Source organism: Hylobates moloch, unplaced genomic scaffold (assembly GCF_009828535.3).
Source record: "Hylobates moloch isolate HMO894 unplaced genomic scaffold, HMol_V3 SCAFFOLD_13, whole genome shotgun sequence".
Lineage (NCBI taxonomy): Eukaryota > Metazoa > Chordata > Mammalia > Primates > Hylobatidae > Hylobates > Hylobates moloch.
Window position 1 is genome coordinate 198,949 of NW_026652288.1, and position 27,141 is coordinate 226,089.

Sequence of the window (27,141 nt, forward strand, 5' to 3'; positions counted from 1 at the left end):
ACTGAAGAAATCTTAGCCAAAAGAAAGTGTATGTGTCTAATCTTTAGAGAGGCTTTCAAATGTTGCCTTAAGCTACTTTTATTAACAAAACTGTATTTTGAACCCCAATGCTTGACAACTATGGCCTTTGTTTCTTAATTCTTACCTTTCTGTGGCATTGGTTTAACTACTTTCTTTGTTTTAAGGAGACAAAGCTTGTCAGTTCTCAAAATAAAAACCTGTCTCTCTGGTCAGATCATTAACTTCCCTAGTCAAACTTTCAGACTACCATTTGAACATCAAGTGCTAGCCTGAGCTTGTTTCCAGTCCCCCAACCCCAGGCTGTGGCTGGGGAAGGAAGAGGACAGAGAAAGGTTTCTCTGCTCCCTCAGCAGACAGGGACGCCCTTTATTTATTCCTGCCATCCCTCTTCTCCAGCTGAAGAGTGTGATCTCGGTACAGAGCAGGTCCACAAATGCCACACCGGTCTGATCTTTTAGAGTAAAATATGGGATCTTCCCAGAGAGAATTTTTTTAAAAACTTCCTGTGCTTAGGTCTCAAAGAGCAGAGAATTATGTCTTATCATGACGCCACTCACTGGCAAATAAACTGGTGTGCACAGGGACTTGTGAGGCTCTCAGCAGAGTCAGGGCAGCAGTTATTTCCCTTTGACTGCATCAACTTCCTATGTTTGTGTTGACATGCCAGATCCTTATTTCTGCGGAATGAGAAATCTCTTGAGAATAAAGTTTTCCTAAACAGAACGAAAGTATCAAATCACTTTTGATGAGCAAACATTATTTTAAACTTTTTTTTTAACTTACAAAAGATGAGGGGTAACATTTACTAGTTTTACAGAAATTTTCTTTAAATAGAACATTAGTGAACCAAATAACCAATTCTCCTCAAACATGATAGACAGGATGGAGGCTATCACTTTGATCATTTTAACCTCCAACATAGTAATTTGTAAACATCAGTCGCTGCACAAGTATTTTAATAACAGGCCAGCCCACGGGAGTAAACAGCACCTTAGCCTCGAGACCTGTTCTCTCAACTGTGTGTACAGATTTTCTAAGTCGTTATGAATTCAGATATTCCCTACATCTCAATAAAAACACCTAGGAGAACAAGAAATCAGGACATGCATCTCCTGTAAGCAGAAGAGAAACCGAGCACCTGTTCTCTTGTGGGGGCAGCTTCGTGTCACTTTCCAACTCAGCCTCCACGGGGGCACGGGCATATTGGGTCAAGTGAAGTGAAAAGGACACATCTCTGTCCACAGTGTAAATCCCATTTCCTTACGGTGGTCAACCGATTCAGACCAGTTTCACACTTCCTTAAAGAAGGAAAAACTCAGCAGCCAGCGCCCAGGCCCAGCGATCAGAGAGGACCCGTGCTTGCCGCGACCCCGCGCTCGCCCTGCGGCCCCGCGACCCTGGCGCCAGGTGTTGGGGGGACTGGCCCTTCTCTTCCAGGTTGGGGGGCTGGCAAACTCGAACCTCGCCGGCGCCCTAGCCAAGGCCTCCTCCCCGCGCCTGCCGCGGGTTCCACGTGCATTCCAAGCGCGCGCATCCGACCCAAAATTCAGAGCCGCTTCTGTGGAACGGAAGGATGGTCGCTGACACCTGGCCGTTCAAATATCAGGAAGTTAAAAATAACACGACCATCGTCAACATTCCAAACTTCGGAATAGCTTTTCTAAAAATGGAAAAGACGATGGCTAAACTTCAATCAAAATCGCTGTGGTCAAGAAAGTCCTGGGAGCTGCTCTATCTTAACTTTGGGGGGGGTTGCGGTTAACAGACGCGCGACCTAGAAACCCCAGAGGCATCGCCGGTTTCCCCGTCCTCCTCTTCCCACCACCGCCCAGCTCTTGAGAGGGGAGAGTGCGGCCGGACAGGTGGGCCCCCGGGTACTCACTGGTGCCCGCCCGGCCGCGGCGCCCGGTCCCGAGGCTGCCCAGGAAGAGGAAGGCGCGCTGCCCCGCCCCCCGGACAAGGAGGCCCCAGCGAGGGCGTACCTGCAGCAGGTGACGGAGGAGGCGGCGCAGGACACCTGCCATGTACGTTTCGCGGGACAAAAACCACGCGCCCGCCTGACCGCGCTCGGGCCTTCGCCCCCAGTGACTTTGGAACCGCCCCGTCCTTAAGATCGAAAAGCCCAGGGCCCCGGGGCGGCTCCAAGCACGGCGTTGGGGGTGGGGGTCTCAAGGGGCGCGCTGGCCCAAGGCCGCCCTGGTCCGGCATGGACCCTGCGGTGCTCAAGGCAGGTTCCCCCGCCTGACCCGCCCAGCCCCTCTAGGCAAACTCGGACGACACGCACCACAGCCCGCCACGTGCGCGAGACTCGCGCTGTGCCCCAACCCAGGTGGGCCGCCCGCGGAGCCGCCAGGCCTGAGCCCACCCTGCAGGTGACCCGCGGCCCTTCCTCCTCCAGGTACCCCTTTCCTGCGGCCCCGTCCTCTATAGGTAATCTTTACCTCCCGCGGCTCCTTCCCCTCCAAGCGACCCCCCGCCCCCCCCCCCCCCCGGGGCCCCCCCCCCCCCCCAACACACACACCCCCTCGCCTTCCGCGGCCCTACTCCCTCCAGGTGACCCCACCCCCGCGGCTCCTCCTCCTCCGGAAAACCTGCAGCCCCGCCCCTGCAGGTGAACGGCGGCCCCGTCCCTGCAGGTGACCCGCGGACCCTCCCCGCCCGCCCTAAGACCGTCACAGGACCGCCTCCGCAGGCGCACTGGAGTCGATTGCGCAGGCGTGGCTCTCCCACGCGCTGCCCTGGTGGCGTTGGTGCGGGACTGCGCAGGCGCACGGGGCGAGAGGCTGGCAGCGCGCCTGCGCCGCGTCGGCGGGCGGAACGTCGCGGTCTCTCGGCGCCTCTGCGCGCGGGAAGATGGCGGAACAGGCTACCAAATCCGTGCTGTTTGTGTGTCTGGGTAAGAGGGTGCCGACTTACTCATGTTCTGACGTCCCCTCGAGAGTTGGATCGGGCTTGTGCGCTGTAGGTTGTGCCGCCGGGCTAGGAACAATGAGGGGGAGGCCAGGGACTGGGAGGCCTAGAGTGTTCTAAGAGTGTCCCGCGGCGCCCCTGTTCCCCATCCGCCCCGTGCATCCGCCCAGCCTGCCCTCTAAACCTGGGGCTCCTCGCCCGGGGCTCTTGGCATCTGCAGCCACAGCCCCTACAAGCCAAGGTTCTTCTTTCGCCTGCTAGAATCCCTCTCGTTCTCCTCCAATGGGCCCAGGTAGGCCTGGAGGTTGTCAGACTGATGTGGTCTCTTAGGGGCCTCCTGAGTCCTATGACAACATTGTTTTGTTTGCTAGTTTCCTTAGCCCATGCTTAGATATGGATCTGAGTTAAAGGGAAGTGGAGTTTTACGGTTTCGGGTTTTTTGATTGTAAAAGCCAAGCAAAGGAGACCTGGAGTTCCTTGTATAACTTTGGCCCATAAAAAATGAAAGTGTATTTTATGAATGGCTTTTCAGGAACTTTTCAGCTTCAATTATTTTCACTCCTAGAATTTCAACACTTAGCTTAGCTTACTTCAAACATAATTTACTTTCCGTTTGGTCTTCAGGGATCTTCCTTTGGTGTAGCACTACAAGGTTATATTCCTCGGTGCCTCCACCCTGAGAGGAAGGCCTAAATTGTCAGTAGTCTGGTTACTTAAAACCTTCTGTGAGTTTGCATTTCCTGCAGAGTAAAGTTTCTGTTTATTTTTACAGACTCCTCACTTTATCTCCTGTACCTTTTCCTGCCCACACCCTCGGGACACTGCCTTCCAGAACCTTTCGTTGTTCGGTGGCACTTCACATGCTTACTGAGCCTTCATTGCTGGGTGCCCATTATGCATTTTGCCTGGAAAGCCTTTTTATTTTATAAAGTCAAACCCAAATATTTCTTCCTTTGCTTTCTCAGATCATGAGTTGCTTCTTGTGATTTCTTATCTACATCTTTTATTACACAAATTTTACTATAATTATTTGATAGTCTGTTGAAATCCCAGCTAAGTTTAGTTTTGTTGAGGGCAATAACTGTGGCTTATTTTTCATTTTGTTTCCAGCTTTAGGACAATATATGATAAACGCCGACTGGGTTTTGTAGAAGTTAATTTCTGTGGAAGAAGAATTAGAAGGCTTACCTTGTGTCACATTGGTAGTGGGCATCATTTGATTTTTAAGACTCATTGAAGGCTGAATGATGAAATCAGCAAGTTTATTAAACAGTAGTTTGGTTAAGGATGGTTACTAAATAATATTCCATTCCCTTATATAGTTTTGGTTGGTATTGTCGATTATGCTGGTATAATGTATCATGGTTGCTGTTAATGGGGAAGTGTATCCTTGCATATACAGTAGTCCCACTTTAGCTGTAGGGGATACATTCCAAGACTCTCCAGTGGATCCTGAAACCGTGGGTAGTACCAAACCCAATTGCTGTCAATTGGAACATGTGTCTGCTCATTTCTTCCACCCACAAATGTAATGCCGTTGCCACCTTAACTAAGCACTTAAAACTGCGGTCGCAACTTTTGCAGTTTGAGGCGAGACAGCAGACTATCAGGAATTTCTTTTTCCTTGTTTACATTTTCATGGATAGAAGATTTGTTCGTACTGTAGATCTTAGTAACCTCAGTATAAGATTTTTTTTTTCTTTCCATAAGAAGTCAAAAACTTTCACCTTTTTACTTAAAGGTAGTGCTTATGGCTTCTCTTTGCCATATCTGAATTGCTAGCTTCACTACTCTTATGACTTGGGGCTATTATTAGTAAACTAAGGGTGACTTGAACTCAGGCACTGTGATAGCATCATAATGGATCTGATAAGCTAGAGGGCAATAGGTGGATAGACAGCATGGATATGCTGGACAAAGGCATGATTCACTTCTGGGGCAGGATGGAATGGGATGGCATGAGAATTTATCCTGCTACTCAGAACAGTGCACAATTTAAACTTAGGAATTATTTGTGGAATTCTTCATTTAATATTTTCCAACTGAAGCTAACCACGGGGTAACCATGGAAAGCAAAACCTTGGAAAAGGGAGGACTACCGTATTTCAATACAATTCAGTAATTTGTTGTTGTTGTTGTTGAGCATCTACTATGTGGCATGAACTCCTCTAATTGGTAGGGATATGTGGAGTGGTGAACACAACAGACAAAAATCCCAGCCTCTACGGAGCTCACATTCTCTCAGTCACCAGCAAGTATTAATTGACGTGCTCAATCGGTTGTTGTGAAGATTAAGAAAAATGGAGCAGAAAAGGGGAATGGGAGTGGAGTGCAGTTTTGAGTGGGATGGTCAGGGAAGGCCCCACCTGATAGATGACCTTTGAGTAAAGACTTGAAGGAGGTGAGGAAGCAAGCCTAGGATATTTTGGAGAAGCATCCTGAACCCAGAGGAAAGCAGGTAAAGGTTTTGAAGGGAGAATACTGGCCATGGTCATGAACTGCAGGGAAGCTTCAGTGGCTGGGCCTAGTGGCCAGATATCTTTTCTCAGTCAGGATTCCTCATCTGTACCTGAAAATTTAGCAGATAATTTGAGCGCCTGTTTTCTCAGTGCTTCCATTGTAGATGTATAGGGAGAAGTTAATTCCTTATATACACTGGTCCTTTAGGGCAGGAGTCTGCAAACTCTTTGTTTAAAAGAACCAGATTATAATTATTTTAGATTTGCTTCACATGACATACAGAAAGGGTGTAGCACAAAGTAGCCATCCATATGATGAACCTGGCAGTGTTCTAGTGGATCTTCATTTGTGGACATCAGAATTGGATGGAACTCTGTATAATTTTCACATGTCACAAGATACTCTACTTTTGGATTTTTTCCAACTACTAAGCAATGTAAAAATTATTCTTACCTCTGTGGGCTAAAGGCAGTGGACCATGAGCCAATTTTCAGACCCCTGTTTTAGGTCCAGATCTTGGGAGGCCATGTGAAGACTTGGGCTTACTCTGAATAAACATTGGAGGGTTTTGAGCAGAGGTGGGAAATGATCAAATTTAAGTTTAAAAAGAAGAGTTTCAGCTGTTGTTTTGAGATTAAACTGGAGGTGGAGCATGCCCTTACTGGTTGCATTCTGAGGGAATTTGAGCAGTAAATGGCATTTTACTTGGTAGCTGTATAGAGGACAGTAAGAGTTGTATGCTTTTGAAATGTAAAAAATTTTGTTCATTCAAAGCATTTATTTGGACCCTATTGAGATTGAAGTGTAGAAAAGCATCAGAGGTTTTTCATTGGTCAAGCTAATGATGGAAAACAGTTGAGCTCCTTACTACAGCACAATTATGAAGGGTGCTTTATGTTTTTGTAAGACAGAGACTTACTAGTGAAGATGATGCAGGAGCCATGACCCAGCTAGCATGTTTGGTGGAGATAGCACATGCTGGTGGAGTCACTTTACTTCTGGGCTACACCCATACTGGGTGCTGGGTCTCTTACCAGGTATAGCAGACACAGCCCCACCCTCCCAGAGCCTATCTGTTGCCTTTTATGAGTTTCCATCCTTGAATTGAAGATGCTGAAGAAGGGTATAAAGTAGTCTGCCTAATTTGGAAAAGACAAACTTGAGACTTTACAGATTGAAATATTTTTTTAAAGGCATTTGAAGATGGAATGTTCTGTTTTTAGAACTTGTTTGATAGGTGAAACCTGAAGTACATACAGTGTTTCATTGATGACTGGGGTGCTCCATTTTTTCATAACACAATTTGGTGGCATCAACTGTCGAAATCAACAGGGCAAGCTACTGCTAGCCTTTAGGACAGTTAATAATGCAAGTTTTCGTATTGTTGTGGGGAAAGTAAGCTGTTATTTTACAGTTAAAGATAATTATTTGTAAACGTTTGGGGCTAGTCTTTATTATATTTTTAGATGCTGAGATATTAGGCATCTGTTGTTCTGCAGTTCCAAAATAATAATTGTCTTAATTTGGAATACAATGTTTGCTGTTAAAAATATTCCCAGGGTATATGGTGACAAGTAAAAGAGTTACACACCCATGGGAAGCCTTTCAATAATTAAAATAGTGCTGATGACAATACCTGTTTAAAAAACTAATCAAAATTTAGAATGTTGAAAGGAAAAACTTCACAACACAGATTAGCATATAGAGGGCATTCAAGGCTAATTTGTTGTCTTTCCCTTTATGGTTTGTAGGTAAGATTTTTTACTGCTGTGGAAACTACAGTCTCTGTGGGAAAAAAGTACATAATATGCTTAGGTCTTACAATGTAGAAACTGAAGGCTGTAGTATGGCAGTGAGTTGGTTTTCTGAACTAGGTAATTAGCTGTGTTTTACAACACTAGAAGATCCTCATTGTACTTGTTTATCATAAACAGAAGACTCTAATAGTGATAAAGAGTAAACTCTTATTTAGTGCTGCCTATTCTCACAGTTCCTCTTTTTCGTATCTGTTTCCTAAATTCAGCTCCTAATGTCTGGACTCAGTATGGTGCTTTGGCATTAAGGAGACTGGAAGGCCTCAGAGCAGCCCCAGAAGCAAGGTTGTAGAAACCATCATTTATCTTCCCCAATGCAGATCATAGAAACTAGAACTCCTCTCCCGCAAAGCAAGCCATAAAACCTAGAAAGGTCACTCTCTCCCTTTTGCCTTCTCTTGAAGACAGCATTCCAGAGGGGCCCTGCCTCATTCCTGGGGGAGGAAATGCTGTGGCCCTGCTGGGTCCCTCAGTCTGCTACCATTGGATCATTCCCTTTGGTCCAGTGCCATTTCTACACAGCTGTGCATTGGTCAGCTAAGCATCAAAACCGTATCCCCGGGTCTTTGGGTCTCATTTCTGAAGGCTCTTGTTAACCTGTCTTTTGTTACAGGAGTATCTTCCATGACCTTTATGATGGGTGAGGAAAGCTGCCACACCTTTCCACTCTGACGCTGTCTTGTATTTGCTCCTTCATACGAGCCTCTTACAAGGCCTCTCCAATTCAGTCATGTGCTCTTCTAGCGTTTCCTTAGCTGTGCCGCTAATTTTGGTAACTTGTAGGAAGGGTCTGTGTTTTAAACAACTTTCTGTCTTCAGGTTAGGGCACAGTGCTTAGCACATAGAGTGGGCATACAAAATACGTTTGTTGAATAAGTCATATTACCCTTTTCCATAGGACTATTTCTCCTCATAGTGGCTACACAAAGTCCAAATGTTGGCCCAGTGTTTTAGGGCTCCTGTAAACCAGCCCGTCAGTTTCCAGACACTGGCTGTCTGTACCTGAAGCATCGCAGCCTCACCTGCTTAGTGCCACAATCCCTCTGAGTTAAATGCCTTTCCCTTCCTCTGTCCATTAAGATCCTGATCATCCTTTTAATATCATCTCTAATCTTTTTTCTGGTAAGAAATTTTCTTATATCTTGTTTTTGCTTTGTACCATCGTTCTTTTTCTGTGCTACTGTAGTGTATCGCTTATCAGCATTCATTTTCCCACTTTTATTATAATAAATATAATAAATAAAGTGGAGATAGAGTTCAGCTGAATGGCCCGTGATTCAACCCATTGTGTCTCCCTCTGAAAACCCCAATAAAACCTCAGAGCACTATGGCTCTGAGGAGCTTCCTGGGTTGGCAGTGCTCTTTGAATATTGTCTCATGTTGATGACAGGAGAGTACGGTGTCCCGGAGGACAGTGGAGCTACCTGTTAGGGAACCTCCCAGAATGTGCCCTATGGGTCACTTGCTTTGGCTGGTTTTTTTGTTTGTTTTTGTTTTTGTTACTGTTATTATAATGAAATTATAATGGTAAGTGTTCTGCTTTCCTGAGTTTGGGGAGTAATTCTAGGGAATTATCAAACCTGAGGGAGCCCTGGGGAACCTGGATTTCTCACTTGCTGGTCTGAAGTAAGGGTGGCCCTGGTGTCGACGTCGTGGTGTGGAGAGTGGTGTCCCTGACCTTGGGCTGCTGATGCCTGGATCTGTAACCCTGGGCTCAAGGCTTTGCGTGTGATCGCTCAGTAAATGTAGGTGTTGAATCGCTGTTTATGCTTAAATGCATGTTTGTGTGTTTGTGTATTGTTTTGTGAAACAGTAGTCATCCTTATGTGTGACATACTTGAAAATACATACAGTTGACCCTTCAGCCACAGGGGTTTGAACTTCGAAGGATTTATTTGAGGAATTTTTTTTAACCAAGCACAGATGGAAAATACCGTGTTCTATGAATGAGAAACCCATCTATACGGAGGGCCGACTTTTCCTATACTTGGGCTCCACATTCGCAGGGGCCAACTATAGGACCTGAGTATGCATGTTTTGGTATACTGGGTAGGGGTGGGAGGGTGTCCTGAACCAGCTCCCTGAGTCTACTGAGGGACAGACCACTGTATTTTATTTTTATTCTGTTGTATTTCATTTTAAAATAAGCTGGTTGCAACCCACTTCATTTTCGTGATTCACTCCTGGATCATTAGTAGCAACTCTTTAAACAATAATTTTGGTTGAAATTGTTTTTCTGATATCTTTGTCATCTATACTTGGAGTACTTGGTTGGTTGGTGTCAAATCACTGAACTTGAGCCTGATGGGCTGTTCTCCAGCAGGGTCTACCCTCACTGGTCGGACAAAGGCGTCAAAGGATAGTGTTGGCCTTTGTTTTTCCTGAGGGATAGCACAGCCCCCGCGTATCAGGTGTGTGAAGAGGGGGAGCTGACATGTGCCCTTCCATCCAACCTAACCCTCTGTTTCCCTGCCCCCCCTTTTTTTAAAGGTAACATTTGTCGATCACCCATTGCAGAAGCAGTTTTCAGGAAACTTGTAACCGATCAAAACATCTCAGAGAATGTAAGTACCATTCATTATCTTAAAGAGGCCAACCTGAACTCCTCTGGGCAGGAAATTGCCAAAAAAAAAAATTCCATGTTTCTTCCCCTGCAGTGGAGGGTAGACAGCGCAGCGACTTCCGGGTATGAGATAGGGAACCCCCCTGACTACCGAGGGCAGAGCTGCATGAAGAGGCACGGCATTCCCATGAGCCACATTGCCCGGCAGGTACCGTCCTTGGACTTGAAGATGTGTGTTTTGTGTTTCAGTGGGTTATTGACAGCGGTGCTGTTTCTGACTGGAACGTGGGCCGGTCCCCAGACCCAAGAGCTGTGAGCTGCCTAAGAAATCATGGCATTCACACAGCCCATAAAGCAAGACAGGTAGACAAGCTCTTGTTCAATTTCTAATATGTAGAGTCCGGTAACTTGAGAAGTAGTGGAAGGATTAACCAGACTTGTATATTAATGAATGTGTTTATTTAGGGTGAGCTTAACCAGCTACAGTGTGTCCATTTTGTTTCACTTCTGGTTGCACGGTGTTGAAAGAGTTGCATGACTTTGGAATTTACTTATTAAAATGCACATAAAGGCTAAGTAATTTATAATGAGAGAGCCTGACTGCGAGCTGGGGCTGAGCGGTGCTCTGTCTTCTGTTCCTTCCTGCATAATTTTTATTAAACATTTAGGCCATAGTAATTATCCTGCCAATATTGCAAGTTTATTGCTAGAATGAAGTTATATAATATATACGAAAACATTTTTTCAACTGTAAAGTGCCTTAGTAATATAGGGTAATACCAACAACATTATGGGCACATAATTATAGCCTATTGTGCCACACTTAAGTTTGGAGTCTAATAAAGTCACAATCAAATTCTGCAATTTCAATTGAAGGTAATCTTGTCTTTATATTATAAATTAGAAGCTAAAGTTGATTTTTCTAAGAGTTGTTTATTTAAATGAAGTACTCTGGGACTGACCGTTTCAGAAATGGAATCTTCGTTGGTCAGGTGATTAAACATTTTTATACAATTTATCCATCCTAATCTCTTCAGGATTTGCATATCTTGCCAGTTTCTACTGGCCATTGTTGAAAATACATTTATTTGGAGAAGTCCAAAGTCAAGGGGCTCATGGGGCTGTGAGGTCCTTCTTGCTGCATCATCCTGTGGTAGAAGGTGGAGGAGTCAAGAGACTGCCCCAGAGTGAGTGAGAGCGAGAACTAGAAAAACAGGAAGAGGGAAACAGAGGAGAGAGAGAGAGGACCCATCAGTGTCAGGAGCCCACTCCCAAGATAGTGGCATTAATAAAGATCCTACCTCTCACTATTGTCGCATTGGGGATGAAGTTGCCCACAAAGGAACTTTGGGGGACACATCCAAACCATAACATAGGATTTAAATAATTTTACAGAGTTACAGAGTTCTGCTACTGAACCGTTTGAGATCCCCGTTCTGAGGTCTCGTCACTTTCCAGTTTTAGCGGGAAGACAAGTGGCAGGAGTCTGCAGATTGGGGCCTGCACCTTTTTTATGAACAGTGTTTATTGGAACACAGCCAGACTTATTCATTCACCTGTAGTGTGTGGCTGCTTTTGTGCCAGTGCAGCAGAGCTAGAGCGGCCTCGTGGCCCACAAAGCCTGATTGTCACTGGAACACTGGTTTTGTATATGGGGTTTCTAGTTGTTTTTAGTAGTAGGGGTGATTTGCCACAAGCTGTTTCGTTTATAGCTGCAAGTGGAAATCCTTTACTGTGCATTTGTTACATAAGTTATAGCTGTTTCTTTCTCAATTATTGTAACATCTAAAAATTATGTAACAGTTAACTAAGTCTTTTTTTATGAAAAATCTACAATTAGTCCAGAATTTAAAACAAGTGTAGTATTAAATCCTAGGGCATTTCTCACATAACTAATTTGGAGAAATAATATAATACTGTTCAGGCATGGTGGCTCACACTTAGAATCCTAATAACACTTGGGGAGGTCAACACTGCTTGAGCCTAGGAGGTCAAGACCAGCCTGGGCAACACAGTGAGACCCATCTCTACAAAAAAATTTAAAAAATTAGCTGGGTGCTATGACATATGCCTGTAGTCCCAGCTGTTTGGGAGGCTGAGGTAGGAGGAAGGCTTGAACTCACGAAGTTGAGGCTGCAGTGAGCTGTGGTCACACCACTGTACCCCAGCATTGGTGACAGAGTGAGACGTTTTCTCTAAAAACAAAAAGGAGAAAAAAAATTTCAGTATTGTACTTATTCTCGATTTTGAAATAAGTCAATGTCATGGGATTGTTGACGAAATAGTCTTTTCTAGTTACTGGAGGTGCATACTAAAAGCCAAAGTTTCTCATTTTTTAGAAGAACAAGTATATTAGGAAAGTTGCACTTTCCACCTTTGTTCCGCAGTATGTATGTTTGTGTTTCTTATTCTGCCATTATTTATAGTAGTCGAAATTCACAAAATAATCTTTTCATTTGTATTTTAAATAGGTGTATTTATAGATTATATCAGAAAACAATGATAAGCTTTCAGGTTACAATCAGTAGAAATACTGAGTGGCATTCTCTTCTGTGTGAGGTTTAAATTATGGCTATTCGATCAAAATAAAGGAGGATTGTCGGTTATTACTCTTGTGTTTCTTTCTTAGTGACCACCTCTGACCACCCAACTTAATACTTCTCCTCCTCCCTGCCCCAAAGCTGTATGTATCTCCTCTCTGCTTTATTTCCTCCAGGGCATCTGTGCCTCCTGTGTGTTGCCTGCCCCCGTGTGGCAGGGCAGCTCCATGGGACATGGCTCTGTCCGCTTAGCTTGGTGTTTGTCACTGGGGCCCAGGATGTTCAGTGCTTGTGGAATGAAAAATAGAGTAGAATAATGAAGGGGATTAAATATGTGACATTTTAGTATGTTGACTGTATTATACACTTACTAAGGAATCGAAGCTGCTGTATAAACATTGTGTCTACACATTATACTATTTTATGATTATTGTAGGGAACTTTATAATACAAAATTTCTTTGCAGTACAATTTTGAGAAATAGGTTAACTCTATTTTAACTTAAAAATACCCTAAAAATTATTTATTTAATTGTTAATTAGTGAGCAACAGGCTCAAATATTGCAGTTTTTTTTTCTTTTAGTATTGCTTTGCATCCTCTAGGCTTGAATGGTATAAACACTGTATTTTGACTTCTTATTCAATTTTAGATTACCAAAGAAGATTTTGCCACATTTGATTATATACTATGTATGGATGAAAGCAATCTGAGGTAATCCTATTTTTGAAGAATATTTCTGTTCAACTGTCAATTCAGCAATGGGCCAAAGTAATTTGTTGTCCAGATTTACTTTTTCTGTTTTAAAGGTTTTAATAGTCAGTGATGGTCACCATATGTAGAATTATTTTATTTAGAACAGCAAAAAACTTAGTAATCTAGAATTGTCTCCATGGTATTTACAAGGAAATACACCTTAGAAAAGGGAAAGCCCGGTTATTAGTAGCATGATTTAATTGGAAAACTAGCTTGGCTGTGATAGTTTTGTATCAGGCACATTGTTCTGCATGAGAATGATTTTGATATTTTTGCTGTAATGATTCCTGGACAGGGCAGTGTTTTACTGATTCTGAGGCCAAAGCTCTGCAACCATAGGTTCCTATTATTACCCCATCTTGTGAAAGAAGGAAATGAGAAATGGTAACGTTAGGTTATGTCCCCGAGTTCACACAGCTAGCGTGTGGTGGGTGTCGTGGGATTTAAGCCTAGGCTCAATGAGGAAGGGCCCTGCTGTATGCACCCCTGCCTCAGTCACCACCCTCCTGACCTGCCCCAGTCCCCTGTTCAGGGCGTCGTCAGGAACAAATCATAATGTAATGTCACTCCAGGATTCTGATTTGCATCACTACTTATTCATAAATATTTCATGTTTTTGATGAAGATAAACTATTTGTGCTTTTAATTACTTTTGTACAAATGAACAGATAGGGATGCACCAGTTGCAATTATTTTTTATTAGGACCTTCATTAAAATGTATGCATTTTTTAATTTTTATTTTTCAGTCCTTATTCTGTTCTGTTTTCGCTGACACCATAGCTTATGGGCATTGTAAAAACACCTTTTTAGGAGACCCCATTTGCTTTGACTGGCACTGAGCACTGTTTCTTTGTGTGTGGGGCAAACGGAGTTCCTGCAGCCTCACGTTTGCACGTGCTGTTCCTCTGCCTGGAAGCTCCTCCTTGCTTCTTGGGTCATTCGGCTCCTATTTGCCCCTCGTGGATCAGCTTAAATTCATTTCTTGATAGAGGTGTTCTGCTACCCTGTCACTAGGCCAGATTGTGCATTAGACTTAGGCCTGCGCACAGTTCTCGTCCCTGCACCTACTCCTGACCTGTAGAACCTCGTGCACGGGAGCTCTTGGCTTTCCGTTCCCACATAAAGCACATGCCTGACTCATCAACTCATCTGTCACAGGTGCTCAGTCGAAATTTGTTAAATAAATGGAGGCGCTTAGTTAAGTTTGCCTTTTTCTTTTGTAGCAATGTGAAAGCTAAGGGTGGAAGTCTAGAGTGAAGCTGAGTTTTCAGCTTGGGCAGAGGCTTGAGGAATAAAAGATGGAAGAGTAATTAAGGAATGAGTCATGTTGCGGGAAGTGCTGTGTCAAGACACCTGAGGATGGAATTGGTAGCCCTCTGTTTTGGGACTGGTTCAGATGGTGTTTTGGGTTCCTTTCTATCACCTTTGTTTTATCTCTGAAACTTGATTGTCTCAAAATGTATTTTGTGGGAGAAAATATAATTATTATATATTTTGTGTAACAGAATCAGAATAAGCTGCTGTTACAAACTCTCTTGTCTAGAGAGAGAGCAGTGGCATACAGCTGCAGAAGGGGCCACATGGGCCTGCTGAGTGTTCCGTTTCATTTCAAATGAGGTCATTCTGTCTTGATTTTGATATGGATGTTTCATAAGACCCTAGCAGATGTCCCTGTTTAACTTGAAACCATAGATCAGAAAACTAAGTTCATATTTCAATTTTACAGAGATTTGAATAGAAAAAGTAATCAAGTTAAAACCTGCAAAGCTAAAATTGAACTACTTGGGAGCTATGACCCACAAAAACAACTTATTATTGAAGATCCCTATTATGTAAGTACAGTTCACGTTTTAGGGCTAATATGAAGACCCAACACGTCTGTATCCTGCCATATTAAATAACAGATTAGATTGTGTTAAGGATGTTTTTGTTATGCAGGTTTTGCCATTTTTCTCTTTTTCCTGTCCATTTAGGGGAATGACTCTGACTTTGAGACGGTGTACCAGCAGTGTGTCAGGTGCTGCAGAGCGTTCTTGGAGAAGGCCCACTGAGGCAGGTTCGTGCCCTGCTGCGGCCAGCCTGACTAGACCCCACCCTGAGGTCCTGCATTTCTCAGTCAGTGTGTAATCACGTTCCAGAGCCCAAAGCCCCAGCTCTTTGTTCAGTTGACTCTTAAAAAGTAATTGTAGATGGAAATCAGTTGTGTTTGGCAGAAGAATCAATAAAAATCTTTGATTCAGACAGTTTATGGGGTATATCAAGCATTCTTAGACTAGTTGAACATCTCACTTTGCCCCAATTACAAAAATAGTAGAACGAGCAACATAATGAAGGGAAACCTCACTTGAAGGCCCAGGTCAACATCTAAGCCCGTTGAGACTTAGATAATCGAGTCTACCTCTTCAGTAGGTTTGTGTGGATGGCCTGATGGAGGGCAGGTGCCCTCTGCTCCCCAGTCCTACCTCTCTCTTCCCCAGGGCCTTTTATAGATTGACAGTAGCCCTCTCCATAGGAGCTCACAGTCTAGATTAGAAGTGTTTTAATTTATACATGCCCATAGTGCACACTTGTATATTGAAAAGATAGGGAAGAGAGAAACATTTATGGAATCAGTCGTTGGCACCTTCAATACTTCATGATTTTTGTTGAGTTTACTTCACAAGGAGGTCAGCTCATTGGCTCCCATCCACTTTGCCTCTGAAACTTAATTACATCCAGAAAGGACACTTGTATGCTAGTCTATGGTCAGTTGAGGAATACGACTGTTTTTATATGCACATGTAACCCAAATGTCCAATATAAATTGGCTTATTTTTAAAAATAATTTTAAAAGTTGGGAAAAGTGTTATTATTTGGCATGCTTAAATATTGAATAAGTATTCTTCATCAGCATTTAATAAATGTATAGGCAGATATAAGGTAATTTCTGTGTATTTTGAGATAATGTCAAAATCATGATTATTTCAAAATAAACTGGGGAGTTATAAAAATACAACTAGAGATATAAATCTGGTGTCTGCCTGTTTTTTTATTGACAAGTAAGGAAGCATTTGAAAACATTGTATTGTCCTTTTTACATGATCTGTGATGTTAGGTGTGCATATTTTATCTTCAGGATGAGGAAGTAAAATGATGAAAATAAGCACATTGCTGCCCCATATCATCATGTCTAGTTTCTGAAGGAAGTTTGAGGTTCTATAGCTGGAAATGTCCTTGCCTAATACCATCCTCTGGACATGTTGCCTCTACGCTGCGCCCTCCTGTGCAGTGATGCACAGCTGCCTGGCCAGGACATCTGCACTCCTGACCTCAGTATCATGAGGGTCCCAGGCAGTGCCAGGGGGAGGAGACAACGTTTGATCCTTGACTCACTAGTGCCTGGAGGATGAGCTGTTGCCAGATGAAAGTGAGTAGTTTCCCCACTGTACCACGTGGAAATGCCAGGCTGTCTTCATAGGAAGAAAGTTTGCAAACCCAGTGAGTCTTGCTCTTGTTGGAATTACTCAGACATACAGAAAACTGAGGGGATTAAATATTAATAGATTGGATATTTTAACATGATATCCTTAAAACATAAAAAATTGGGAAGGTCAAGTAATGAGCTGTAATTAGAAAACAGGAGGATTAAATAAGAGCACTTCAAAAGTTACACCCTGCTTCATTCAGTAATTGCTTTTAATCTCAAAGTCAAAATTTCTTACTCTTCTATTCCTTTATGTTTGGAAATAAAATCCTATAGTTTTTCTTTCTTTAATATTTATCTCTATAAATACAGATCCTCAAACAAATCCTAGGACTCTTGACTATTCTGTCCTTACGACTACACCCAGATGATACCATCTGCCAACAAGGGCTCATGTGAATGGAGAAACTCATTGCTTTGCCGAATTCAGCTTTTTAAATTGGATCCGATTAGATTTGTTTAAAATACATCATCTACATGTAAAATTCTGAGACTGCTTAGAAGTCTTAAGGTTCCTCCTAGTTTAGCATTTTCATGATTACAGAATCGCTTGGGAAATAATGGATACAACCTTATTTGGAATATTTCCCAGCAAATCAGGGACTATCTTAGGAAATTATGTCACCAATATATAGTAGCCTCTACTTTAAAAAATGCTAATTATCCCTTCGAGAAATTCTTAGGCTTCAAGTTTTCATTTGTTTATGGCTTTTATATTCTGTGACCTTTTGCCAGTGTCATGATCTCTCAGTAAATCAGAAGTCACGGATTCCCAACAGTGAACCTGTTAAAGAGGTAGAGAGTCACTTTGAAAGACTATTCATTATAACAAACACTTCATTTATTACTTGTGTTTATTTACAGTATTTACATATTGCACAATAGCTGGAATACTATTTTACATTTATTATACAAAGGACCAACAGAATTAGCCACAGATTTACACTCCACTGTCTCTAAAACATGACCGAAATTTTAATTTTTCATGCCGTTCCAAATAATACTCTGAGAATTTAACAGTGAAAGTAATACAGAATATCAAATTATGTTATATGAAAATATACTTTAAGATTCTGCTTACGTTTCTAAAGAAATATTTTTTTGCGATTTTACCTAATCAAGAAAATGAAATATTCTCTGTGTTTTATAGCACTACACATCAAATGTGGAGCATTCCTTTTGTGTTTTTTTTTAAATAAGAGTGACAGATATCACTGTCAAGTACACTGATTTATCGAATATATATCTGCAAACTGTCAACAACATACAAAACTCAAAGGACTTATGGAAGAGTCTGTCTGCAAAAATAAATCTCTTGTCCATGAGGGGATGTGTATAAAGATAGTTCTGTTTCCCTGTTGGTTTCCAAGGCACTTCTCATGGCTCCTGGTGTGCTGCTCCTGTACAGTCTGCTCACTGCTGAAAACAAATACATTGCGTTTGATATGACTATCCACACTTCTTACTGTGAATTCCAGAAGACCTGTCACTTCAGTTAGGGGACACAACATGTTTATAAACGAGTGCATCTGTATTTCTCTGTGTTCCAAAAAGTGTAGTCTTGTATTTTTAAAAATGCCTTCTTTCTGCAGTTATTACATGGCTGCGATGCTAAAGCAATGAAAATCATCACAGATACATGCGGATGCTTATTAAAGCTTGAAGAAGAATGCTTAGTCTTACATGTGCTATCAGAATCCTCAGTAGTCCAGGCCACAGGGATTTACCTGGAAGTTCTGCAACCTCAGTGTTCACAGGGTTGGTAAAGCTAATAATCAAGATTAGACATTTGTTTCTAGCATTCTTTGTTGGAATATCTAAACCATTGGTATTGTATTTATTTTTAAAAGAATGATAAACTTCAAGGTTACTAAGATTAGGCTGCATTTGGGAGAGTACACTAGGTACTCGCTACTCAAAACTCCATTTCTTTGACAATATTCTAGAGCTCAGTCTTCTGATTAACTGACCTGTAAGTCCGGACAATGAAGTGTATCTGTGACTGTTAGGGAGGGTCGGTAGGGACATCATTGTTCTCTAGTAATGAGCTTCAGAACACGGCAAATGGATTTGCTCTGAGATGAGGAGGGCAGAGCCCTTCCTGCTAACGGCCTGCTTTTCTCAGGCTCTGGGCCTTTCTTTACAAAGACAAGGTCATGGTTTACAGGCTTGCCCTGCCGTCCTTGTGTGTCAGGACAGAAGCGCATGTGGCAGGTGGTTAACCAGCAGAACCGGGACTGCAGGGTCTTCCTGATGCCACACCGTCAACACGAGTGTGGGCACCCTGGGACGCCTGCCCTGCCCTCTGGTTTCTCACTGAGGTCTGCAAAGCACAGAGAAACCCCGGACTGTATCTACACTGTGGTGACCAGCCACAGTAACAATTTGCTGCTGCTGTTTTAAAACTTTTGGAATTTGAAGAAATTATCTTTAAAAAATAGAAGTTATGAAATTATAGTTAACAGGGTATCAATATTTTAAACTTTACCTATCTCTTGGCCAAAATGAACCCAGTTACAGCTGTGGAACCTGTGGCTGTCAAGCAGGTGGCCTTTTGGGAACAGAAGCTTGCGAGCCTGAGCCTTGTCTTGTTACCTTTACCTGCATCTCATCATCAGTCAGGCTCTGATGTGGTTGTCCGGTGATGGGGAGAGCGATGTGAAGGGTGCTGGGGACTATCAAGGGGATTCTGCCACAGCTTGTCTGCGGACCATCACTGTGGTGTTTGCAAAGCATGAAGTGCCCACACACAGACCCATACAGGAGCACTGACATGACCACATCCTTCGGTGTAACTGCATCTGCCTCCAGCAGCAGCCAGCGGAGGGGAGGCAGGGGTCGGCTAATGGGCATGTGGACAGAGTAGCTCTTCCAGTGGCTGAGACAGTGGGGAATCGGCTTTTCTCACTTGTAAGTAAGTGGAAAATTTCCAAGGATGTCCCTGGCCCATCTCTGGGAACAATGTGTTTAATTATAAAGAAATACCTAAAAAAAAAAAAAATTCTCATCTCCCCTGGCATATCACCTTGGGTGACAGGAATGTACATCTGTTCACTGATTTAAACAGAAGAAAGTCCGTGTGACACATTGGCAGTGGATAAGCAGCTCCAGAGAACTGGAAAGAGCAGGGATGTGGGGAGACATTACTACACAGCACTTACCAGCTTTGACTGGCATTGATACCTTCACTATCTCCAAAGAAAAAGTGCAGTGAAACTGTGCAAAACGCAGTCTCAACCCACCATTACCCGCTGGCCTCCCTCCCCCAGTGCCATTCCTCTTATTAGCAGTAGTTTCTTCTACTGGGAAAGATGGAGTGGAGGATGCAAGGGCAGGACCCGCCATGCCTCCTGCCGGTGTTGGGGTCATGCACCCAACCCTTCTGCTGCTGCTACCTAAATGTTCATAAGCACTGCCTCTCCATAGAGAGCACATCTGTATAGGAAAGAGCACTACCCTACCCTCATCCATTTTACATGAGACAAACTAGAGTAACCACTAGAAAAATATTCCCTTTTCATGAATGTGCTCCCAGCTATCAATGGGCAGGAAGCCTGTCTTTCTTGTGCTGGTGTAGCCAACATCTGGCAGTGCCCAGACATACCAGACACGTAGTAAGTATAAAATTGGTGAAATTACAGTTGCATCCTGCTGTCTAAAGTGACCGAATTCTGTGGCATTTGTGTCAGGAAAATAAAACCTTACCCTTCAAAACATCCGCTGATGGTTGGTATTACATGTTGCATATCAACCCTCAAGGGGCCAAGATGCAAAGTTTAGTTCATAAACGTGGTATGCACTTACATTTTTACTATTAGAGGCTATGAAGAAAACACTGATAGAAACATTTAAAGAGGATAGCTGTTCTCTGTGAGCTTATGACTGAAACTCAAGCATTTACCAGGTGCGACAATTTGAATTTACACGGACAATGTTGCTCATCTACTCACTGGCGTTAGTGGATGAATGAATGCCTCGAAGTAAACAGGGACGGTTTTAGTCTGTTCCTGGCTTGTGCACTCAGTCACATACTGAAACTGGCTGACTTGCTGTGTTTCAGAGCAGGACCCACTTAGTGCCCATGTGCCATGCAGTGAGCAGTTAACAACAGCTGCCTGGGCACCGTGGACAGGCCAGTAGGGCGGCTTTCAGCACTGAGATAAGAGTGTTGTGCCATCTCTACTTAGAATATGGCTACCTCAGCCAAAGAACGAGTGTTCCTAAACTCCCATGAATTTTTCACGTCCCAAGCGGGATTCCCATCTTTGGTATGTGCTCCAGTGCGTGTCTGTCCAAGCTTACCTTATCCTCCATGCACACTGGACTGACAGCCAGCCGGGTAAGAAGCCTGGCGCATCTTTTATAGTCTATGGTGAAAATACATCAGACCCTTGTCAGTTCCTTAAAAAACAAATCGCATTTTTTTTGCAAGTATATCAGCTACTAAAGCCATTTATTTCTTTAAATATCTGAATTCCCTGGAAGCAATACGGAGTCTAATCTGCAGGCATGCATTCTAAGTTGTTGACTTAATAATTTATGGTGTTTCAAGGGCTTAAGCTTCAATGGCAGAAGTTGGATGATGTAAGTGGGGCTGCAGAGGGAAGAGGGACAGACACGAAGACTGCATGGCTGAGCTGGCTGCCCATTGCTTCTCTCAGAAATAACTTCATTTCGCTTCCTACGTGACAATCCTTCCGTACCCTTGTGCTACTTTGAGGTCATGTGCAGGCTGAATCCCAACTTGAGTTGACCATAGGACAAAGCCTTCTGCCTGTAAATTCTAAAGAAAGTGGGTCAAAAGTCAGGCAGCAGAGCAGAGGCCTGGAGTGGAAGGCAAGCAGAAGCAATGTGCCTGTTTCTAAGCGCTGGCTGATACTCCTTGGTATCGTACACAGTCTCCCATTCCACTATTCTGACGGTGCTGCCTATGGAAATTGAAAAGGTGTAATGGGCATGGCCATAAGGGAAAATATGTCCTCAGGGTGAAGATCTATGGAAAGCTGCAATCGTTTGTAAATTATTACAGTTTATTTCTCAATAACAAAATCCTACTTAAAAGTGGAAGAATTTATCCCCAACTGAAAATCTGAATTGAATGGGCAGATTGACAATGATAAATGTGTACAATATGTTAGTTAAGTAGCCAGCTCTACTTCCAAAAATATGCCTTCTAAATATTTATGGCCCATATTGTTAGGGATTTTTCAAACAGAAAATGTTTTTCAAAGGTGCCAAACAGTGGCACTGGGTCATCTGAACGCCTGGCTTTCTCTTTCATAAGCAGCACCGTGCTTTTTAGAATGTAGTATTCCTAAACTGATTCCACATCATGGATGCAGTGGAGTGTGTGATTTCAATGGCTGATCTAATCAATGAACTGTAAAGACTTCCACTTGGGTCATGTCCAGGGTCCCAGCTGACCACATCCTGCTCAACCCAGCCCAACCCAGGTGTTTTCAGCAATGTCTTGCAAACCTTCATGTGCAGACCAATCATCTGGGGATCTTACTAAAATGCAGATTTTGTTCAACAAGTCTAGATGGGACTTAGTTCTGCATTCCCAACAAGCTCCCCATGGGACCACACTTTGAGAAGGCACTAAAGTTCCTTCAGGTCTGATATTCCAGGATCCCAAGGATTTTCTTTTATACAGCCTAACGCAGTAAAAAAGTGGTCCAACTTCAGCTCTGCAGTTCTTTATGGGCTAAGAAGAGGCAGAAAGCAACAAAGTGGCCACCCATCTCAAGGCACAGATCTCTCAGCCTTCTCCCTCTGCATGGCCCAGGGTGAGCTGTGATCAGGAGCTTAGTATGACAAAGCCGAGCTGCTGTGAGCAAAAGGAGGTATCCGATGCAGGCACAGCATGATGCTTTGGAAAACGGCCTGCAGAGTCAACCATGAGATCTGTGCTTTAGCTTTGCTGATATCTGACAGCACAAAAGCAATTCTTCATCCATAAATGAAAAGATGAGATTGAATGACTCAGAGGTCACTTCCAAATTTGGAATCTATGATCCCATTACTGTAAGGAAATAGGTAATATAAAATATATGCACATCAAAACCATACAAATGACAAGATTTTCTGGCCCCAGGAGCCACATTAATGATTCCCAAACAGGTGATTACATTCCAAAAGAAGAAAACAGGAGAGTACTAGTGTGCCAGGTCCACATGGAAGGGTGGGGCCCAGCACCGAGAATATAAAAACTCTTCAGGAAGTGTGTGCTGCTGGCCTTGGCGTGAGGATGGTGTTGCTACAGGTATGGTCAGAGGGGCCGAGGCTGCGTTCCATGCATCTTTGTGCTGGTGGTGTGAATGCTAAACGTGCATGTGCCTTAGCCTTGTCCAAAACGTGCTGGTGATGCTACTTCAGTGGGCTAAGGTTCATTGGCATGCACCCGGCACACAGAAGAAGCCCTATAAATGATGGTTATTATTATTTGAAGTAATTTTGCTGCCTAAACAAAGAAAAGCACTTATACTTTGTGTACATTGGCTTTTTGTTTGTTTTTGGAGAGGGAAGGCAGGACAGCAAATCCGGTCTGCTGCCTGGTCTGGCTGGAGAGCCCTGATGACAGCAGTTAGCAGGATGCCTAGTGTTTCTGCATGACTTTTCTCCTGTGAGCCTTAAATGAAAGTTGGGGTCCGAATTTTAAAAAATGGGTTAGGGCCCTATCACTGTAGCTAATAAGGCTTCAGTGAAGAGAACAAGGAGCTACTTTTGGAGAAATAAAATGTTTTGTTATGAATAAATAGCCAGAAGCAGGTTAGGAAGACTGAAAAGAAACAGGAGAGAAAGCTACTGCTGAGAGCTATGTTGATAAGGGCAGCTCTGCATTTCTGAAGGAGTGATGGAGCCAGCCAGAAAAAGAGTTTTGAAATCACAATGAAATTCTTGGGTGATGAGGTTATAATTACTGATGGGAAGAAAAAGTCTCTGGTCAGAGCAGTGGAGATGATCCAGGTCGATCTTATTCTTGGAGTCAGTTTAGCAACTCATTCTTAACATCTGTTTGACTGCCATAGTAGAGTACACACAAACATGGGCATTGGAGGAGAATTAACAACAGGAGGAGAATCGGAGTTCAGCCCATCCCAAGAGCCTATTATTCCAGTGACTGTAAATAATTTCCAGTTTGGCGTTAGCTGATGCAGAAGTTAGTTATCTTCTGCAATGGTCTGGCGATCTTGGCCCCTAACTCCATAGTGAGGAAGGAATAGGCAAATTTGAGCTAAAAAGGCAGGGGCCTATATGAGGAAATGGAAAGAGAGGGGAACCGCTGCCTGCACTGCTCTTGCATTTTATAAAAATCCAATGCTGTTACTTACATGCAGGAATGGTGCAGTCTCTGGTGTTGTGATAAAGTCTGTGGAAGTGTTTGCTGCACTTTGGACTAAAATAAAGAGGGCCTGGAACACGGAAGAAGAAACAGATCATGAGGACACACAGGTGAAAAGGAGCTCTGGGAGAGGTGAGGAACGAGGAGAAAACTTACCTGTAAGGTGTTTTAGAAACTTGTCCTTCATCCTCAGATCTCGAGGAACAATTTCTGTTTCAGGGAAAAGAAAGTATTATATTACCTGAAGGAATCATTTTTTAAAAATGTGATCTTAAGTGAATGTTGAAGAAAACTGGAGCTCCATATTAGCCAAGTTGCTTTGCACAAAATAAAAAAGACTGGGGCCCTGGATTGCAACACACGACAGTGAAGAAGACTCAATATCAGGGACATTTACTTTCCTTGAACTAACGGTAACTACTCCTGAAGCTCAAGGGTTATGTCTGCTCTCTACCCCGTGGGATGCAGACAGAGACCACGAAGTTACAGAGGTAAGAAAACTTTTTTTTTTCCTTTAAACATTTAACTTCCAGTGAATAAGTCACTTTTAGGCACTTTAGTTTTAAGGACCTTGGGAATCAAATCCCACAAAACTTCAAAGTTTTTAGAGAAAACCTGACCCTTCAAACAAAAAAATGGGTTATAGAACATTACTTTTTCTAGATAAATATTTAGAATAAGGATTAAAAGAGCACGTTTCGGTGAAGTGTAAATTAGTGGGAATATGCATGAACCTGGTTTGTAGGGTAAGAATCCCACGGAAAGACTCTGCCAAGCAAACTTCTACCACCAGGGTTCTCTGCACACGGTGGGTGGGGAGAACCCTGCAAGGGCGTTCTTCTTGAGTTCCGCTTTGTTTTTGCGTGTTTACAGCCCTCTCCATCTTCACTCCCCCGTTCAGGGCTCCTGGCTGAGCCCCGACTGTGTGTGAAGTCAGGCCCTCTGAAGAGGGGCATTCGCATCCACATCTGACCCCCTAGTGAGAGTCTTCATTCACTCCTAACTTGACGCAGCCGGGATAAAACTGACCTTATCATGTTTGACCTGATTGTGTCACAAAAGCATTAGAAGCTTTCATGCTTTCCTGGGAAATTCCCCGTGGGCCACTACTCTGGGCAGGGCCATGAAGGAGCCTGGATGCTTCCTTCTCAGTTGGGAAAGCTTTGCTGGAAATGCTTCCATTTCCAAAGTGACGGGTGACAGTTTCGTGCGGAAACCACCGACTAGCGCCGCAGCTCACGCGCGCCAGGAGGAGACCGGGCGCTTCTCCGCCAGGCCTCACGAGCGGACCTATTGCTATTTTCTTTTTCTTAAAAAAAAAAAAAAAGGAATCCTGCTGTATAGTGGTCAAAATTGATGTCTCCTTTTGAAACGTGTTTCTCAAAGACAATTCTGTTTCCCAGCAGCCCCGGCCCTCGGGCGCGCTCGGCCCCACTCACCCACTCGCTGCTCCGGCGAAGGCCCCAGCCCCGCCGCCTCCGCGCGGCCCAGGGCGCAGTCCCGCCCAAGGAGCTGCAGGCCCTTGTGCTCCGCCGAGTGGTGCTTCCGCAGCTCCTGGACCAGCTCCACCACCAGCCGCAGCAGCGCCTGTCCGTCCGCCGGCTCCCGGGGCTCCGCGCCCCCTCGGCCGCGCCCCGCCGCCCCCAGCACCAGCAGCAGCCCCAGGAGGAGGGGGCGCCCGGGTCCGCGCATCGTGCGCTCGGGGCCGCGGGGCTGGGAGACTCCGACACGCGCCGGGAGCTGGGCTCGCTGCGAGACAAGGGGCGCGGGGGGCCGGAGAGAAAGTCAGCGGGGGAGGGGGACGGAGCGCGGGGCGGGGGAGGGGAGGGGAGGCGGGAGGAGCCGCTGGCGCTGGACCCGGTCCCTCACCTCCGCGGACCCCGAGGAGCAAGCCGGCAGGTGAAGGGGCCGCGGTCTCCTCGACGATCACGCCCGAGGTCCCGCCCACGGGGAGCGACCGCCGCTGGTGCCGAAAGGAGCCCCCGGAACCCGCCCGCCCGCCCGGCCCCTCCTAACTTTCGCCCGAAAGGCCGCGTTCGCCGAGCGCGCTGCGCCTGGCGCGGGCGCAACTTTCTTTCCCCTTCGGAAGCCGCGGGTGCCAGGCAGCTCCCCGGCCGCAGGCGAACCTCGGAGGGGCCGCGCCTCCGCGCCCACCTCTCTCCAAAAACGCGGCGCCGCGCGCCGGGCCCGGCGGCCGCGCTCAAGTTTCCAGCGTCGCCTTTGTGCGGTGGTCGCCGGCGAGCGCCGAGTCCCCGAAGCCCACGGCGGAGGCCGGGTGCGGACCCTAGCGCTGGCCCCGGCCGCGCCACGTGCTGGAAGCCCCTCCGCCTCCCGGCCGTGGCGCCCGCCCGCACCTGCCACGCGCCACCCGGGAGCCACCTGCGCGTCGTGGCCGGGCCGGTTACCTGGAGCCGCCGGAGTCGCCGCCGTCTGTGCGCACGTCTGTCCCCGCGCCCCGAGCTGCGCCACTACTCCATGCCCGGCGGGCGGAGCGCACGGGACGCGGGGACGCGGGGACTCGGCCGCTCCGAGCGCTGGACCCGCGGCCGACGTGGGGTGCGCCGGCTCCGACTCCCGCCTCAGACCTCGGGGCGCTTCTTATCCCCGCGCCCGCCGACGTCAGGCGGGTCCCCGAGGGCTCCGAGCGGGCCTTTAATTAGAAGCCGCTGAAGTGTTCGTACCCCCATGCGGATCTTCGTCAGTCCCCCCGCCTCACCTCGCTCTCGCCTCCCCCCGTCTCCCGCCCCCCTCCCACTCCGCCCCCGCCCGGTCCCCCCACCCGCATCTCCACCGCGTCTCCCCCTCGCCCGCGCCCCGTCTCCCTCGCCCCTTCCCTCCCCACCTTCCCCGTCTCCCGTCTCCTCCTCTCCTGCCCCACCTTCCCCCACTCCCCGTCTCCTCCTCTTCCCCCCGTTCTCCTCCCCCCGCCCCTCCCCCAGTCTGTTTCCCTCCGTTCCTGTCACTTGTGACAGGATGAGAAGAAACGCCTTTACCAGGAACTCGGTTCTGTTTTTGTCTAAATGTAGATCTTGGGCTATTAAAAAGGGAGCTGCCTGATTGCTTCGACATCTAATAAGTCAATTAGAGTCCATCCGTTTTGGAGGGATCTGCTCTCGGGACTTCGAGGGGTCTGCCCCGCCCGAGCCCAGTCCCCAGGTTCGGGTCCCCAAACCTGGGTTCCCGAGGCGGGGCGGCCGGGAGGCAGGAGCTGGGCGAGCGGGGCGGGCGAGGACTCTCCAGGGCCCCCGAGGTGCGCATAGCTGACCACCC

At 45.4% G+C, this 27,141-nt stretch overlaps 3 protein-coding genes across 12 annotated transcripts in view; 1 reads left to right on the forward strand and 2 right to left on the reverse strand.

The window, feature by feature from the left end:
* SH3YL1 (SH3 and SYLF domain containing 1) overlaps positions 1-2,424 on the reverse strand; it is a 44,096-nt gene extending 41,672 nt beyond the window's left edge. For 2 of the 6 annotated variants that reach the window (XM_058426378.1, XM_058426379.1), the window contains exon 1: positions 2,004-2,424. In XM_058426378.1, coding sequence (XP_058282361.1) covers positions 2,004-2,229 — 226 coding nt within the window. In that variant the 5' untranslated portion in view covers positions 2,230-2,424. The other 4 variants (XM_058426381.1, XM_032172059.2, XM_058426380.1 and 1 more) reach the window with 4 other exon arrangements.
* Positions 2,425-2,768: 344 nt separating this feature from the next.
* Positions 2,769-16,071, forward strand: ACP1 (acid phosphatase 1). 4 transcript variants are annotated; one of them, XM_032172060.2, is made up of 6 exons: positions 2,784-2,917; positions 9,696-9,769; positions 9,863-9,976; positions 12,959-13,020; positions 14,790-14,895; positions 15,037-16,071. In XM_032172060.2, the coding sequence occupies exons 1-6, from the start codon at positions 2,875-2,877 to the stop codon at positions 15,112-15,114; spliced, it is 477 nt and encodes a 158-aa protein (XP_032027951.1). In that variant the 5' UTR covers positions 2,784-2,874; the 3' UTR covers positions 15,115-16,071. The 4 variants fall into 4 exon arrangements, 2 of the variants coding, with proteins under 2 accessions (XP_032027951.1, XP_032027952.1); XM_032172061.2 differs by lacking the exon at positions 9,863-9,976 and adding an exon at positions 10,018-10,131 and having other exon boundaries at positions 2,794-2,917; XR_009209319.1 differs by lacking the exon at positions 15,037-16,071 and having other exon boundaries at positions 2,769-2,917; positions 9,863-10,131; positions 12,398-13,020; positions 14,790-14,827.
* A 1,226-nt stretch (positions 16,072-17,297) lies between these two features.
* Positions 17,298-26,409, reverse strand: ALKAL2 (ALK and LTK ligand 2). 2 transcript variants are annotated; one of them, XM_058426968.1, is made up of 6 exons: positions 26,277-26,409; positions 25,311-25,620; positions 24,028-24,081; positions 23,861-23,941; positions 20,829-20,893; positions 17,298-17,942 (listed from the first exon to the last, which is right to left on the reverse strand). In XM_058426968.1, exons 2-6 carry the CDS (start codon positions 25,561-25,563, stop codon positions 17,940-17,942), a joined length of 456 nt encoding a protein of 151 aa, XP_058282951.1. In that variant the 5' UTR covers positions 25,564-25,620; positions 26,277-26,409; the 3' UTR covers positions 17,298-17,939. The 2 variants fall into 2 exon arrangements, with proteins under 2 accessions (XP_058282951.1, XP_032027954.1); XM_032172063.2 differs by having other exon boundaries at positions 17,298-17,945.
* Between the last annotated feature and the right edge of the window lie 732 nt (positions 26,410-27,141).

Excerpts from the sequence above, each read along its gene's own strand:
- ALKAL2 (XM_032172063.2), bottom strand. The coding sequence starts at position 25,563 with ATGCGCGGACCCGGGCGCCCCCTCCTCCTGGGGCTGCTGCTGGTGCTG. Across the intron at positions 24,082-25,310 it reads TTCGCCGGAGCAGCGAGTGG|AAATTGTTCCTCGAGATCTG; the intron begins GTGAGTGGGGCC and ends TCCCTGAAACAG. Across the intron at positions 20,894-23,860 it reads AGACTGCACCATTCCTGCAT|ACTATAAAAGATGCGCCAGG; the intron begins GTAAGTAACAGC and ends TTTTCACCATAG.
- ACP1 (XM_032172060.2), top strand. The coding sequence starts at position 2,875 with ATGGCGGAACAGGCTACCAAATCCGTGCTGTTTGTGTGTCTGG. Across the intron at positions 2,918-9,695 it reads CGTGCTGTTTGTGTGTCTGG|GTAACATTTGTCGATCACCC; the intron begins GTAAGAGGGTGC and ends CTTTTTTTAAAG. Across the intron at positions 14,896-15,036 it reads TTATTGAAGATCCCTATTAT|GGGAATGACTCTGACTTTGA; the intron begins GTAAGTACAGTT and ends CTGTCCATTTAG.